At 45.7% G+C, this 16,033-nt stretch overlaps 1 protein-coding gene across 2 annotated transcripts in view; it reads left to right on the forward strand.

Annotated features, from left to right (window-relative positions):
- The window catches only part of TFAP2D (transcription factor AP-2 delta), a 35,268-nt gene extending 19,641 nt beyond the window's left edge, over positions 1-15,627 (forward strand). For both annotated transcript variants that reach the window (XM_063919485.1, XM_063919486.1), the window contains exons 5-8: positions 538-656; positions 3,947-4,088; positions 14,115-14,228; positions 14,985-15,627. In XM_063919485.1, the coding sequence (XP_063775555.1) occupies positions 538-656; positions 3,947-4,088; positions 14,115-14,228; positions 14,985-15,204 (595 nt within the window). In that variant the 3' untranslated portion in view covers positions 15,205-15,627. The remainder of the gene's footprint in view (positions 1-537; positions 657-3,946; positions 4,089-14,114; positions 14,229-14,984) is intronic.
- The last annotated feature ends 406 nt before the right edge of the window (positions 15,628-16,033 follow it).

Consider the following 16,033-nt stretch of genomic DNA (forward strand, 5'->3'; position numbering starts at 1 on the left):
CCCCTGAAGGCTTAATCTGACCCTGACAGTGACATATCTATAATGGACCCATGTGTGGTGAACATCCGCTCTTGAGTAACGTTGGCCTCCATGGCCACCCATCAGAAACCCAGTGCAGGGAGTGACCTAATATTTCCAGTGCCAGAGTCCTCTAGCCATAAGACTCCATTTAAATGGCCTGATTAAGTGGTGGATGTGGTGAGCACTGCTGTTGCGTCTTTGTATGCATGTAAAATGTGAAAGCCGCAGGCAGTTGGCGTCTTTGGAATCTTGAGCTGAAAGACGCCAACTGCCGGCTTCTGTGATCGGCTGCTGCATCCATAGACGCAGCAACAGATCATCTGTATTACCACTGGACGTCTGACTTTTATTCCCCCATGTTGCATTCTTTTCATCATGTGATACGTTGGCCACAACATTTCTTGCATTAAATTAAATCTGCACCATAACACTGGCACCTTGCTAGATTCAGGTCTTACTTACGTATCCATCAAGTATTTTGTTTGACATTTATTCTGCTGTTTCTCGTTTCCGAAGGGCGAAATCCAAAAATGGCGGTCGTTGCTTAAGAGAAAAGTTGGACAGGCTGGGTCTAAATCTACCTGCTGGCAGGAGAAAAGCGGCGAATGTGACGCTGCTGACATCTTTGGTAGAAGGTAAGGATCTCGCCCCCTCCCACGGGGCACCTTGGGATCCGGGTAACCATGCTGTTCTCCAGTCCTCAAACAATTGCAAATCCTTGCCGTTGTTCAGAACTTTCAGATCAGAGGAACATCTCCCACTTGTCTTTGATCATTTTATATGAAGTCACGCAGAGTATGAGATAATAAAGTGCTGGGATTGGAATTCTGCTTTCAGCCAGAATGGGATGAAAGCGCGGCCTCGCACACCGGGTGTGTTGTACGCCCACTTTCCTTTATTCCCTTGAATGTTCGTAAGCACTAATCAAATCAAATAAGATCCTTCTTCTAAGGCCTTACAAAGATCTTTACAAGACACTTCTAATAATTTATATTCATTAAATTGACTTGTCTCTACGTTCCTAGCCAAGAATGGGAAACTTTAATCTTGAAAATTGGTATTTTTAAGTAAATCATAGTATATATTGTAAGCTTGCGAGCTAGGCCCTATTACTTCTTCATGGTCTGTTTACAAAGCCTTGGAGAGAAATACAGTGGGTAGTGATAAACTGCCAGCCAATCAGCTCCTAACTGTCATTCTTCAAACCCAGCCTGTGACATGGCATATAGGAGCTGATTGGCTGATACTTTATCTCCATCCACTTTATCTCTCTCCAAGGTTTAGTAAATAGACCCCAGAGGTCTCTTATTATCCTATCTCTTATAATAATAATAATAATAATTGTAGCTTTTAGGAAAAGCACTATCTCATCGCATAGCCCTGTTTGGATTTGCAGTTATTTTGTTTTATGGGCCAGCAGTTAATACGTTGAATTTCTTCATATTTCTCTACTCTTGCATTTTTACTGTTATGCATTTGCCTTATATTTCTATTACATATATACTTTATTTTATTGAATGTTTTAAACATCTTTATTGAATTTTTCATTATTTGTAGCAATTAGGGCTTATTTCCTATGTGTTCAAGACATTGAAGACATTCGAATATTTCAATAAGATTTAGTTGTACTTGATGACAGGGGCGTAGCCAGAACTTTGTGGTCCCCACAGCAACATTTTGAAGGGGTCCCCATCCCAATGTTTCTAGAGAGACTCCTCTCCACAGCAGTTGTTAATGTTATGCGCTATAATAGTGCCCTAGTTCATGTTCTGAGCCATAGTAGAGCCTTATTTAATGTCATGCCCCCTAGTAGTGCCCCTAGTTTCTTTTATGAATCGTAGTAGTGCTTAAGTTCACCCTATGTCACATTTCAGAGCTGCCAGTACACATTAAGCCGCACAGTACCCCCAATTCACATTATTATATATGGTGCTCCCCGTTCATATTGTGCCTCATTACAGTGCCCCAGTTCATATTATATAACATTATAAAGCCCTTCAGGTCATTTTATATCACACTACAATGAGTGGGTCCAGGGGCATACCTAGATATATTGCAGGCCACAAAGAAAAAGATTGAAAGGTCCCTCCAATAGAGAAAAATATATATAACACATGTAACTGTGACAGGGAAGGTGGCCCCTCTCCGTTCTGGGCCCCATAGCAGCTGCACTCCCTGCACCTATGGTAGCTACACCCTGTATATAACACATGTAACTGTGACAGGGAAGGTGGCCCCTCTCAGCTCTGGGACCCATAGCAGCTGCACTCCCTGCACCTATGGTAGCTACACCCTTGTATATAACACATGTAACTGTGACAGGGAAGGTGGCCCCTCTCAGCTCTGGGCCCCATAGCAGCTACACTCCCTGCACCTATGGTAACTACACCCTGTATATAACACATGTAACTGTGGCCGGGAAGGTGGCCCCTCTCAGCTCTGGGCCGCATAGCAGCTGCACTACCTGCACCTATGGTAGCTACACCCTGTATATAACACATGTAGCTGTGACAGGAAAGGTGGCCCCTCTCAGCTCTGGGCCCCATAGCAGCTGCACTCCCTGCACCTATGGTAGCTACACCCTGTATATAACACATGTAACTGTGACCGGGAAGGTGGCCCCTCTCAGCTCTGGGCTGCATAGCAGCTGCACTACCTGCACCTATGTTAGCTACACCCTTGAATATAACACATGTAACTGTGACAGGAAAGGTGGCCCCTCTCAGCTCTGGGCCCCATAGCAGCTGCACTCCCTGCACCTATGGTAGCTACACCCTGTATATAACACATGTAACTGTGACAGGGAAGGCGACCCCTCTCAGCTCTGGGCCCTATGGCAGCTGCACTCCCTGCACCTATGTTAGCTACACCCCTGTATATAACACATGTAACTGTGACAGGGAAGGTGGCCCCTCTCAGCTCTGGCCCCATAGCAGCTGCACTCCCTGCACCTATGGTAGCTACACCCTGTATATAACACATGTAACTGTGACAGGGAAGGTGGCTCCTCTCAGCTCTGGGCCCCATAGTAGCTGTACTCCCTGCACCTATGGTAGCTACACCCTGTATATAACACATGTAACTGTGACAGGGAAGGTGGCCCCTCTCAGCTCTGGGCCCCATAACAGCTGCATTCCCTGCACCTATGGCTCTTGCTTGATGTGCTCCAATTAATTGTTGTTCTTGAATTCAGGACTTTACGTGACTTTTAAAAGGAAGTGAAAAATAATATTTAAAAAAAAAAAACTTTAATAATTTTTTTGTTCAACTGCTTCCAAAATCATAGTGGTCTGGCTTTCATTGTCTAATAATGGGTGGTCTTCAGTATGCCGAATGTCGGAATCCCGGCGCACAGTATACCGGCGCCGGGATCCCGACACCCGGCATACCGACAGCTATTCTCCCTCGTGGGGGTCCACGACCCCCCTGGAGGGAGAATAAATAGCGTGGCGCGCGTAGCGCTCCACCGAGCCTGCAATGGGCTCCTTTGCTCTCGCCACACTGTCGGTATGCCGGCGGCCGGGATCCCGGCGCCGGTATGCTGGTCGCCGGGAGCCCGGCCGTCGGCATACCATACTACACCCCTAATAATTGCTATGCTAAATTAGGGGTCAAATCCGAACAGAGGACACAGATCTCCCTACCTCAGAGCTTCCACTCCTCATTCGTTCAGAAAAGTTTTAGAAAATGTAACTTTATATATTTACAAATAAGAGCGTGTGTGAGTGTGTGTGTGTGTGTGTGTGTGTGTTAATAATATGGTTACTTAAGTAAAATAATAACATACATTAGTGTAGTGTAGAACTTTTTGATACTTTATTCTAAGCAACTGTCAGCTGTGACTAATATGTGTATGAATATGTTACCATGTGTAGTACATATGATTCAGCCTCTCATCGTCCCTTACATGCCTTGTTTCCCGCAGGAGAGGCGTTGCATCTGGCCAGAGATTTCGGATACACCTGTGAAACAGAGTTTCCGGCGAAGGCTGTGGGGGAACACCTTGCCCGGCAGCATATGGAACAGAAGGAGCAGACGGCAAGGAAAAAGATGATTCTGGCTACAAAGTAAGCAAGTGGTCCCCAGTAAGCGCACAAGGTCACCATCCTGTACATACTGTATTGCAGGTGGGGCAGATGTAACATGTGCAGAGATAGTTAGATTTGGGTGGGTTATATTGTTTCTGTGCAGGGTAAACACTGGCTGCTTTATTTTTACACTGCAATATAGATTTCAGTTTAAACACACCCCACCCAAATCTAACTCTCTCTGCACATGTTACACCTGCCCCACCTGCACTGCACATGGTTTTGCCCATTAGAGAAAGATTCTGCTGTTGCGATCAGGTCTGAATTAGGCCCTAAGGCACGGACACTACCATGCCATGAAATGCTACGGTCTGTGTAAGCCACCACCCTTATGTGTGCCAAAAGCTGAAAAACCGTTCCTTATATTCCTAGTATTAATCCAATGCATCCAGTACATTAAATAACACAAACGGACTGTGATGGGAAAGTCTGAGGGCGGGAAGCTGCACTGCCACCACCCTGACCGTGTCCCCAGGAGCTGGGGTACATGTGGAGCAGTACTGATTTACACCTCTAGAAGTGAGACGCCCGATCACACCGCAATGTCCCCGCTCAGTACAGTGGGCTACAATGGCTGCATTACACTCATAGAGGCAGTTCTATCCTTGTAAATTAGTGCTTCATCTGTAGGATTATAAAGAAGAGTTTTGAAAAGAGAACTTGTAGGGACATTTACTAAGCAGTGATAAGAGCAGAGAAGTGAGCCTGTGGAGAAATTTCCCCATCAACCAATCAGCAGCTCTGTATAATTTTATAGTATGCAAATTATTGATGTTACTTCAGTGCTGATTGGTTGCCATGGGCAACTTCTCCACTGGCTCACTTCTCCGCTCTTATCACTGCTTAGTAAATGTCCCCCTTGGTCTCTGTTCTTTAGACTAGACCCAGAGCTGAGGAGGAGCCACCTTTCCTGTCACAGTTACATGTGTTATATACAGGGTGTAGCTACCATAGGTGCAGGGAGTGTAGCTGCTATGGAGCCCAGAGCAGAGAGGGGCCACCTTCTCTGTCACAGTTACATGTGTTATATTTAGGGTGTAGCTACCATAGGTGCAGGGAGTGCAGCTGCTATGGGGCCCAGAGCTGAGAGGGGCCACCTTCCCTGTCACAGTTACATGTGTTATATACAAGGGTGTAGCTACCATAGGTTCAGGGAGTGCAGCTGCTATGGGGCCCAGAGCTAAGAGGGGCCACCTTCCCTGTCACAGTTATATGTGTTATATACAGGGTGTAGCTACCATAGGTGCAAGGAGTGCAGATGCTATGAGGCCCAGAGCTGAGAGGGGCCACCTTCCCTGTCACAGAATAATGTGTTATTATTACCAGGGTGTAGCTACCATAGGTGCAGGGAGAGCAGCAGCTATGGGGCCCAGAGCTGAAAGTGGCCACCTTCCATGTCACAGTTATATGTGTTATATACAGGGTATAGATACCATAGATGCAAGGAGTGCAGCTGCTACGGGGCCCAGAGCTGAGAGGGGCCACCATCCCTGTCACAGTTACATGTGTTATATACAGGGTGTAGCTACCATAGGTGCAGGGAGTGCAGCTGCTATGGGGCCCAGAGCTGAGAGAGGCCACCTTCCATGTCACAGTTACATGTGTTATATACAGGGTGTAGGTAGCATAGGTGCAGGGAGTGCAGCTGCTACGGGGCCCAGAGCTGAGAGGGGCCACCTTTCCTGTCACAGTTACATGTGTTATATACAAGGGTGTAGCTACCATAGGTGCAGAGAGTGCAGCTGCTATGGATCCCAGAGCTGAGAGGGGCCACCTTCTCTGTCACAGTTACATGTGTTATATTTAGGGTGTAGCTACCAAGGGTGCAGGGAGTGCAGCTTCTATGGGGCCCAGAGCTGAGAGGGGCCACCTTCCCTGTCACAGTTACATGTGTTATATACAAGGGAGTAGCTACCATAGGTGCAGGGAGTGCAGCTGCTATGGGGCCCAGAGCTGAGAGGGTCCACCTTCCCTGTCACAGTTACATGTGTTATATACAGGGTGTAGCTACCATAGGTGCAAGGAGTGCAGATGCTATGGGGCCCAGAGCTGAGAGGGGCCACCTTCCCTGTCACAGTTTATTGTGTTATATACAGGGTGTAGCTACCATAGGTGCAGGGAGTGCAGCTGCTATGGGGCCCAGAGCTGAGAGGGGCCACCTTTCCTGTCACAGTTATATGTGTTATATACAGGGTATAGCTACCATAGATGCAAGGAGTGCAGCTGCTATGGGGCCCAGAGCTGTGAGGAGCTACCTTCCCTGTCACAGTTACATGTGTTATATACAGGGTGTAGCTACCATAGGTGCAGGGAGTGCAGCTGCTATGGGGCCCTGAGCTGAGAGAGGCCACCTTCCATGTCACTGTTACATGTGTTATATACAGGGTGTAGCTACCATAGGTGCAGGGAGTGCAGCTGCTATGGGGCTCAGAGCTGAGAGAGGCCACCTTCCCTGTCACAGTTACATGTGTTATATACAGGGTGTAGCTACCATAGGTGCAGGAAGTGCAGCTGCTATGGGGCTCGGAGCTGAGAGAGGCCATCTTCCCTGTCACAGAATAATGTGTTATTATTACCAGGGTGTAGCAACCATAGGTGCAGGGAGAGCAGCAGCTATGGGGCCCAGAGCTGAGAGTGGCCACCTTCCCTGTCACAGTTATGTGTGTTATATACAGGGTATAGATACCATAGATGCAAGGAGTGAAGCTGCTATGGGGCCCAGAGCTGAGAGGGGCCACCATCCCTGTCACAGTTACATGTGTTATATACAGGGTGTAGCTACCATAGGTGCATGGAGTGCCGCTGCTATGGAGCCCAGAGCTGAGAGGGGCCACCTTCCCTGTCACAGTTACATGTGTTACATACAGGGGTGTAGCTAACATAGGTGCAGGGAGTGTAGCTGCTATGGGGCCCAGAGCTGAGAGGGGCCACCTTCCCTGTCACAGTTACATGTGTTATATACAGGGTGTAGCTAGCATAGGTGCAGGGAGTGCAGCTGCTACGGGGCCCAGAGCTGAGAGGGGCCACATTTCCTGTCACAGTTACATGTGTTATATACAAGGGTGTAGCTACCATAGGTGCAGAGAGTGCAGCTGCTATGGAGCCCAGAGCTGAGAGGGGACACCTTCTCTGTCACAGTTACATGTGTTATATTTAGGGTGTAGCTACCAAGGGTGCAGGGAGTGCAGCTTCTATGGGGCCCAGAGCTGAGAGGGGCCACCTTCCCTGTCACAGTTACATGTGTTATATACAAGGGAGTAGCTACCATAGGTGCAGGGAGTGCAGCTGCTATGGGGCCCAGAGCTGAGAGGGTCCACCTTCCCTGTCACAGTTACATGTGTTATATACAGGGTGTAGCTACCATAGGTGCAAGGAGTGCAGATGCTATGGGGCCCAGAGCTGAGAGGGGCCACCTTCCCTGTCACAGTTTATTGTCTTATATACTGGGTGTAGCTACCATAGGTGTAGGGAGTGCATCTGCTATGGGGCCCAGAGCTGAGAGGGGCCACCTTTCCTGTCACAGTTATATGTGTTATATACAGGGTATAGCTACCATAGATGCAAGGAGTGCAGCTGCTATGGGGCGCAGAGCTGTGAGGAGCTACCTTCCCTGTCACAGTTACATGTGTTATATACAGGGTGTAGCTACCATAGACGCAGGGAGTGCAGCTGCTATGGGGCCCAGAGCTGAGAGAGGCCACCTTCCATGTCACTTACATGTGTTATATACAGGGTGTAGCTACCATAGGTGCAGGGAGTGCAGCTGCTATGGGGCTCAGAGCTGAGAGAGGCCATCTTCCCTGTCACAGTTACATGTGTTATATACAGGGTGGTGTAGCTACCATAGGTGCAGGGAGTGCAGCTGCTATGGGGCCCAGAGCTAAGAGGGGCCACCTTCCCTGTCACAGTTACATGTGTTATATACAGGGTGTAGCTACCATAGGTGCAGGGAGTGCAGCTGCTATGGGGCTCGGAGCTGAGAGAGGCCATCTTCCCTGTCACAGTTACATGTGTTATATACAGGGTATAGCTACCATAGGTGCATGGAGTGCAGCTGCTATGGGACCCAGAGCTGAGAGAGGCCACCTTCCCTGTCACAGTATATTGTGTTATATACAGGGTGTAGCTACCATAGGTGCAGGGAGTGCAGCTGCTATGGGGCCCAGAGCTGAGAGGGGCCACCTTCCCTGTCACAGTTATATGTGTTATATACAGGGTATAGCTACCATAGATGCAAGGAGTGCAGCTGCTATGGGGCCCAGAGCTGTGAGGAGCTACCTTCCCTGTCACAGTTACATGTGTTATATACAGGGTGTATCTACCATAGGTGCAGGGAGTGCAGCTGCTATGGGGCCCAGAGCTGAGAGAGGCCACCTTCCATGTCACTGTTACATGTGTTATATACAGGGTGTAGCTACCATAGGTGCAGGGAGTGCAGCTGCTATGGGGCTCAGAGCTGAGAGAGGCCACCATCCCTGTCACAGTTACATGTGTTATATACAGGCTGTAGCTACCATAGGTGCAGGGAGTGCAGCTGCTATGGGGCTCGGAGCTGAGAGAGGCCATCTTCCCTGTCACAGTTACATGTGTTATATACAGGGTGTAGCTACCATAGGTGCAGGGAGTGCAGCTGCTATGGGACCCAGAGCTGAGAGAGGCCACCTTCCCTGTCACAGTATATTGTGTTATATACAGGGTGTAGCTACCATAGGTGCAGGGAGTGCAGCTGCTATGGGGCCCAGAGCTGAGAGGGGCCACCTTCCCTGTCACAGTTATATGTGTTATATACAGGGTATAGCTACCATAGATGCAAGGAGTGCAGCTGCTATGGGGCCCAGAGCTGTGAGGAGCTACCTTCCCTGTCACAGTTACATGTGTTATATACAGGGTGTATCTACCATAGGTGCAGGGAGTGCAGCTCCTATGGGGCCCAGAGCTGAGAGAGGCCACCTTCCATGTCACTGTTACATGTGTTATATACAGGGTGTAGCTACCATAGGTGCAGGGAGTGCAGCTGCTATGGGGCTCAGAGCTGAGAGAGGCCACCATCCCTGTCACAGTTACATGTGTTATATACATTCATATTCAAACGAGCTACTCTTGGTAGAAAAATGTGCGGAAAAGGATTCCGTAGCTGAGGTAAAGGGTCTGTTTATCATTGAATGCTAGTAAGTGTTGGTATTTCACAGCTATATCACCGCTATTTAATATAGTTCGGCCATCCTATGCAAACTTCCTGCTCCTCTGTGGTAAAGGAGGGTTTCCTTGGCAGGCGAAGACTGCAGAATAGGGCTGCAGCGATGCCCCGCATAGCACTAATGTTAATGTGCATGCACTAGCAAATATCCGCACATGCGAATATCAACTTTTACCTAGAGCATCTTTTGGAGTTCTGTGTAAGAAGTAAGCTAACCCCGACCTGAGATGGCGTTAGTTTGCGGCAAGGAGCCAAGCTTTACACCATATAAATAGATTTGGGGGAAGATAAGTTAAGGCTGGAGTATTAACCCATTGATGCATAGACAGTGTGCTACGATAGCCCCAAAGTCCACACAAAATAGAGAATTGCTTTACATTTTAGGTACTTCATAATTTTATACATTGACCCCTTACTGTTTTGTAAAAAACACGACAAAAAGAAAAAAAGAAAAAAAAAAGAAAATTACAGGTACCATATTATATTCTCAGATGTCTACATTTGAGCCTAATACTGTATATTTATTGGAAATCACATGTTTCATGTCATATTTCTCAATGGCTATGATTCAGTGCTTATGGCCAATGTCTAGCAGTCATGTGACATCATTTTGTCGATAGGAGTCTATATAGACTAGTCTTTCAGCTGTATAGATTACTCAGCTTGGAGAAAACATGGGATAGCAGTAGATGCAGGTGCCATTCCAGAGGACTGGAAAAGAGCAAATGTAGTTCCATTGTACAAAAGTGGAAGCAAGGAAGAAGGAAGTAACTACAGACCAGTAAGCCTTACATCAGTAGTAGGGAAAGTAATGGAAAAACTACTAAAAGAAAGAGTTGTGGAATATCTTAAATCAAACCACTTACAGGATCCAAAACAGCATGGATTTACTGGTGGGAGATCATGCCAAACAAATCTTATTGACTTTTTTTACTCTGTGATGAAAATAATAGATCAAGAGGGAGCTGTAGATGTAGCATATCTAGACTTTAGTAAGGCATTTGACACTGTCCCACATCACAGACTGCTAAATAAACTTGAAAGTATGGGGGTGGATTATAGAATAGTTAAATGGATAAGAACCTGGTTGCAGGATAGGAAACAGACAGTTGTAGTAAATGGAGTGCAATCTATGGAGGGAAATGTTACCAGTGGAGTACCCCAGGGATCTGTACTTCGGACCAGTTCTCTTTAATATCTTTGTTGGTGACATTGCAAATGGTATTGAAGGGAAAGTATGCCTTTTTGCAGATGATACAAAGATATGCAACAGGGTAGACACACCAGGAGGGGTAAAACAAATGATTGATGACCTAGCTAGGCTTGAAAAATGGTCAAGAACATGGCAACTACAGTTTAGTGCTAAAAAATACAAAATCATGCACTTGGGTCTCAAAAACCCAAAGGCTAAATATAGTATCAAGGGTACTATAATGGAAACTACTGAGGAGGAAAGGGATTTAGGAGTCACTATTTCTAGTGACTTAAAGGCAGGAAAGCAATGCAACAAAGCAATGAGAAAGGCAAGTCAGATGTTTGGTTGCATAGGGAGAGGAATCAGTAGCAGGAAAAGAGAAGTAATAATGCCACTGTATAGGTCATTGGTGCGGCCTCATCTGGAATACTGTGTCCAGTTCTGGAGACCATATCTCCAGAAGGATATAAACACATTAGAGAGGGTACAAAGAAGGGCAACTAAAATGGTGCATGGCCTACATCACAAAACTTACCCGGAAAGGCTAAAAGATCTTAACATGTATAGTATGGAGGAGAGAAGGGAAAGGGGAGACATGATAGAAACTTTCAAATATACCAAAGGTTTTAACAAAGTTCAGGAGGGAAACATTTTTCAAAGGAAGAGAAGTATTAGAACTCGAGGACATACACTGAAACTGGAGGGAAGCAGGTTCAGGGGAAATTTAAGGAAAAATTATTTCACAGAAAGGGTAGTGGATAAGTGGAACAGCCTCCCATTAGAGGTGGTAGAGGCTAATACTGTAGAGCAATTTAAACATGCTTGGGATAGGCATATGAATATCCTTACAAAGAATTAAGGTTCAAAAAGGGTTGCGATTACCTAAAGGATAAAAAAAAATGGGCAGACTAGATGGGCCAAGTGGTTCTTATCTGCCGTCAAATTCTATGTTTCTATGTTTCTATGTTTCTATACAGGCTGTAGCTACCATAGGTGCAGGGAGTGCAGCTGCTATGGGGCTCGGAGCTGAGAGAGGCCATCTTCCCTGTCACAGTTACATGTGTTATATACAGGGTGTAGCTACCATAGGTGCAGGGAGTGCAGCTGCTATGGGGCCCAGAGCTGAGAGGGGCCACCTTCCCTTTCACAGTTACATGTGTTATATACAGGGTGTAGCTACCATAGGTGCAGGGAGTGCAGCTGCTATGGGGCCCAGAGCTGAGAGGGGCCACCTTCCCTGTCACAGTTACATGTGTTATATACAGAGGTGTAGCTACCATAGGTGCAGGGAGTGCAGTTGCTATGGGGCTCAGAGCTGAGAGAGGCCATCTTTCCTGTCACAGTTACATGTGTTATATACAGGGTGTAGCTAACATAGGTGCAGGGAGTGCAGCTGCTATGGGGCTCGGAGCTGAGAGGGGCCACCTTCCCTGTCACAGTTACATGTGTTATATACAGGGTGTAGCTACCATAGGTGCAGGGAGTGCAGCTGCTATGGGGCTCGGAGCTGAGAGGGGCCATCTTCCCTGTCACAGTTACATGTGTTATATACAGGGTGTAGCTACCATAGGTGCAGGGAGTGTAGCTGCTATGGGGCCCAGAGCTGAGAGGGGCCACCTTCCCTGTCACAGTTACATGTGTTACATACAGGGGTGTAGCTAACATAGGTGCAGGCAGTGCAGCTGCTATGGGTCCCAGAGCTGAGAGGGGCCATCTTCCCTGTCACAGTTACATGTGTTATATACAGGGTGTAGCTACCATAGGTGCAGGGAGTGCAGCTGCTATGGGGCCCAGAGCTGAGAGGGGCCACCTTCCCTGTCACAGTTACATGTGTTACATACAGGGGTGTAGCTAACATAGGTGCAGGCAGTGCAGCTGCTATGGGTCCCAGAGCTGAGAGGGGCCATCTTCCCTGTCACAGTTACATGTGTTATATACAGGGTGTAGCTACCATAGGTGCAGGGAGTGCAGCTGCTATGGGGCACAGAGCTGAGAGAGGCCACCTTCCCTGTCACAGTTACATGTGTTACATACAGGGGTGTAGCTAACATAGGTGCAGGGAGTGCAGCTGCTATGGGGCCCAGAGCTGAGAGGGGCCACCTTCCTTGTCACAGTTACATGTGTTATATATATACAGGGGTGTAGCTACCATAGGTGCAGGGAGTGCAGCTGCTATGGGGCTCAGAGCTGAGAGAGGCCACCTTCCCTGTCACAGTTACATGTGTTATATACAGGGTGTAGCTACCATAGGTGCAGGGAGTGCAGCTGCTATGGGGCTCGGAGCTGAGAGAGGCCACCTTCCCTGTCACAGTTACATGTGTTATATACATTTTTCAACAGTGTGTGGCACATAGGGGCCCTTTCAAACGTTTTCCTTGGGGCCTAAAATATATTTAAGTCCCTGGACCTGCTTATTGTAATGTGGTAGCAAATGAACTGGTGGACATTATAATGTTACATACTATGCACTGGGGCACAGTAATGTGGCACAATATGAATTGGAGGCACTGCAGGGTGGCATAATATGAATGAACTAGGGTATTTTGATGTGGTATAATATGAACTGTGGACATAAGGTGAGTTGGGGGTACTGTGTTTCATTATGTGTACTGGCGGCCCTACAATGTGATATAATGAGAGCTAGGGCACTACTATGGCTCAGAAAATATACTAGGGCACTATTATGTGGCATAACATTAATAACTGCTGCACAGAGGGGTCTCTCTAGAAGCATTGGGACAGGGCCCCCTTCAAAATGCAGCTATTGGGACCATACAATTCTGGCTACCCTCCTGCACAGATAGTGTCATCAAAATGAGTGAGATGCTAATTAAGGGGGATATGTACTTAGCAGTGATAAAAGTGGATAAGTGAGCCAGTGGAGAAGTTGCCCGTGACAACCAATCATCTCCTCTGTATAGTTTTATAGTATGCAAATTATAAATGTTACGTCAATGCTGATTGGTTGCCATGGGCCACTTCTCCACTGGCTCACTTCTCCACTTTTATCACTGCTTAGTACATGTCCCCCTTAGTTACCTGTGCTTAAGCATGGATATCCTTAAAACCTGTTCTGTTAAGGGTGCCTTGAGTACAGAGTTTGGGAACCCCGGCTCAAGACTATGTTTCCTTTTTAATACTGTAAATTACAATAAAATAAGCATTGCAGCCATCCAATAGCTTTCCTTTCTGTGTAGAATGCTTGCATTGTTGTTTATCACTATAAACTTGACCAATGTAATCTAGGTGGCACGGCTGTACGTGAAATAAGTATACTCTGCTGTACGACTAGGGAAAAGTTCATATTGTGGGACTGGCATTTCCTCGTCTTCTCAGGCATCTGTCGATGCAATGTATACTCACTAAATTCCAAGGTTGGGATGTCGGCGGAACTAAGACTTTTTTTAAAGGAGCAATCCATGCATTGTACATCAGAGTTTTGCTGGCATCCCGCACCGCCGTTAAATTCGGACTTCATTACAATTATTATCATTATATGACAGTTTTGGTGCTAGGGAGGTTTGAGGTTAATGCTGGGCAAATTACGACTCATTCGGTAATGACACGCCCTTTGTTCTGATTTCCATCTGAACATTGTTCATTGATTTTGTAGGCAAATTTGCAAAGAATTTCAGGACCTACTCAGTCAAGACCGGTCTCCGCTGGGCTCCTCCAGACCGACACCTATTTTAGACCTTGACATCCAGAGACACCTAACGCATTTCAGGTACGAAAGCAACCTTGTAACTTCAAGCGCGTATCCTTTGGACATTGGAGCCGATTCAGAGATGGACGCTACCATCACCGCCACCGCATCTGTGCGGCAATATGCAGACACCGAAATAGCGTCCGCCGCTGAATCTGCCCCATTGTTAAATGGACCTCCCAGTTCCATGTTATTCATAGCGTCCCTTGTGCTTTTACGGACTGCGAGGTTATCAATACAACTTTGCAATTTTGTACCATGACTGCATTAAACACTACTCCACCTGTAGCTATGTCAAACAACAGTTGCATTAAGAAATTCATGGCCTGTCGGTGTCCTTCACAGTAATCCGCGTTCTGATAGAAACTACTGAAGGTCAAAATTACTATTCAGATAGTCAGCGGGGGCTTGTTCTGTCTAATGTCAATATTTATTACTCTCAGTTTATCTACTTCTAAAAATGCAAGTTATAATATTTTCTTCTGTGTAAATAAAACTACCTAAGGAATTACAATACAGTTTTATTTCTCCGTAATTCTACCATTTCCGGAAGAAAAAAAAAGATGCTGAAATATTCTGCCTACATTGTAAAGTAAATGAGGTTCTTGTAATGAGTCTCCCAGTAGACTAGCTGTATAATTCTGAGAAGTAAATTGATTTTAAAGCAATCTCCTGTTACGTCTTCAAGGCTATCTGCTATTCTACCGTTATATAAACTGAAGTAATAAAGCACTGACTGTTTTTCTAAAATGTGTTTATTTTTGGTTTGCGTTCCAGTTTGATCACCCACGGTTTCGGCACACCAGCTATATGCGCGGCTTTAAGCACCTTCCAAACGGTTCTAAGCGAGATGCTAAACTATTTGGAGAAGCACACGGCAAACAAATCCGGGGGAGTGTCAGAAGGCAGCCAGGGAAACAGCAACTCAGAGAAAGGGCCCCTGCGAAAATCATCAGACATTCTCGTAAAAGACGCCAAGACGGAAAAGACTGACTAGCCTGGTCGATACTATTCAGAGGGTTTTTTTTGTTTGTTTTTGCTGCTATTTTTTTTTATAAATATATATATATATATATCTCATTAGGTTGGACTACTTACACGGGACCAAATCACTTCGTTTTGAATGACATTGTAAATTCACAGATTCTTTTTTTTTTTGCAATTTTTTTTAAATTATTAAATTCCCCCAAATTATTATATATTAAAGACGCAATTCATGTTCATCGATGATGGGGTGTCAATCCGCAAATCAAAATAAATAAGGGGATTTTTTTTTTGTTTCCTCAACCTCTTATTCTCATCTTGTTTTTTTTTTTTATTCAACGTCTACTGTTTTTGGTATGGAAAAACAAACGAACAAAAAAACAAAGCACCATATTGAGAAAACTTATAGAGGATAATAAAATTGAAAGCAATTAAATTTTACTATGTTTTATTTCCATCGTATTGTGTTAAGAACCTTTGGTTGATTTATTTGTAACAAGCTTTGAGTTATTTGCATGTGGAAAAGAAAAAAATAATTCCACCGTTGCATTAGAAGAACCATGTCTTAAGTAAATGTGTTTTTCTTAATATCCCTAGATTTTTATTATTTCAATGTAAATTTGCATCTGGAAGCCTGTCAGAATTATGAGTTATATATTTATTTTCTTGGTCTCCAGAATTTATAATGGCCCTTTGAGAAAATTGGATTTAAGGGTAAGTATCTTCTTTAAAGAAAAATGATAAACTTGTTAATGTTGGACAGTCACCTGCATCAAAAACACCCAGTGTATAGGTATGGTTGATAATCTCTGTACTGAATCCAAGCAGTGAAAAGAATGGAG

The sequence above is a fragment of the Pseudophryne corroboree genome, chromosome 4 (genome assembly GCF_028390025.1).
Source record: "Pseudophryne corroboree isolate aPseCor3 chromosome 4, aPseCor3.hap2, whole genome shotgun sequence".
NCBI classification, from domain to species: domain Eukaryota; kingdom Metazoa; phylum Chordata; class Amphibia; order Anura; family Myobatrachidae; genus Pseudophryne; species Pseudophryne corroboree.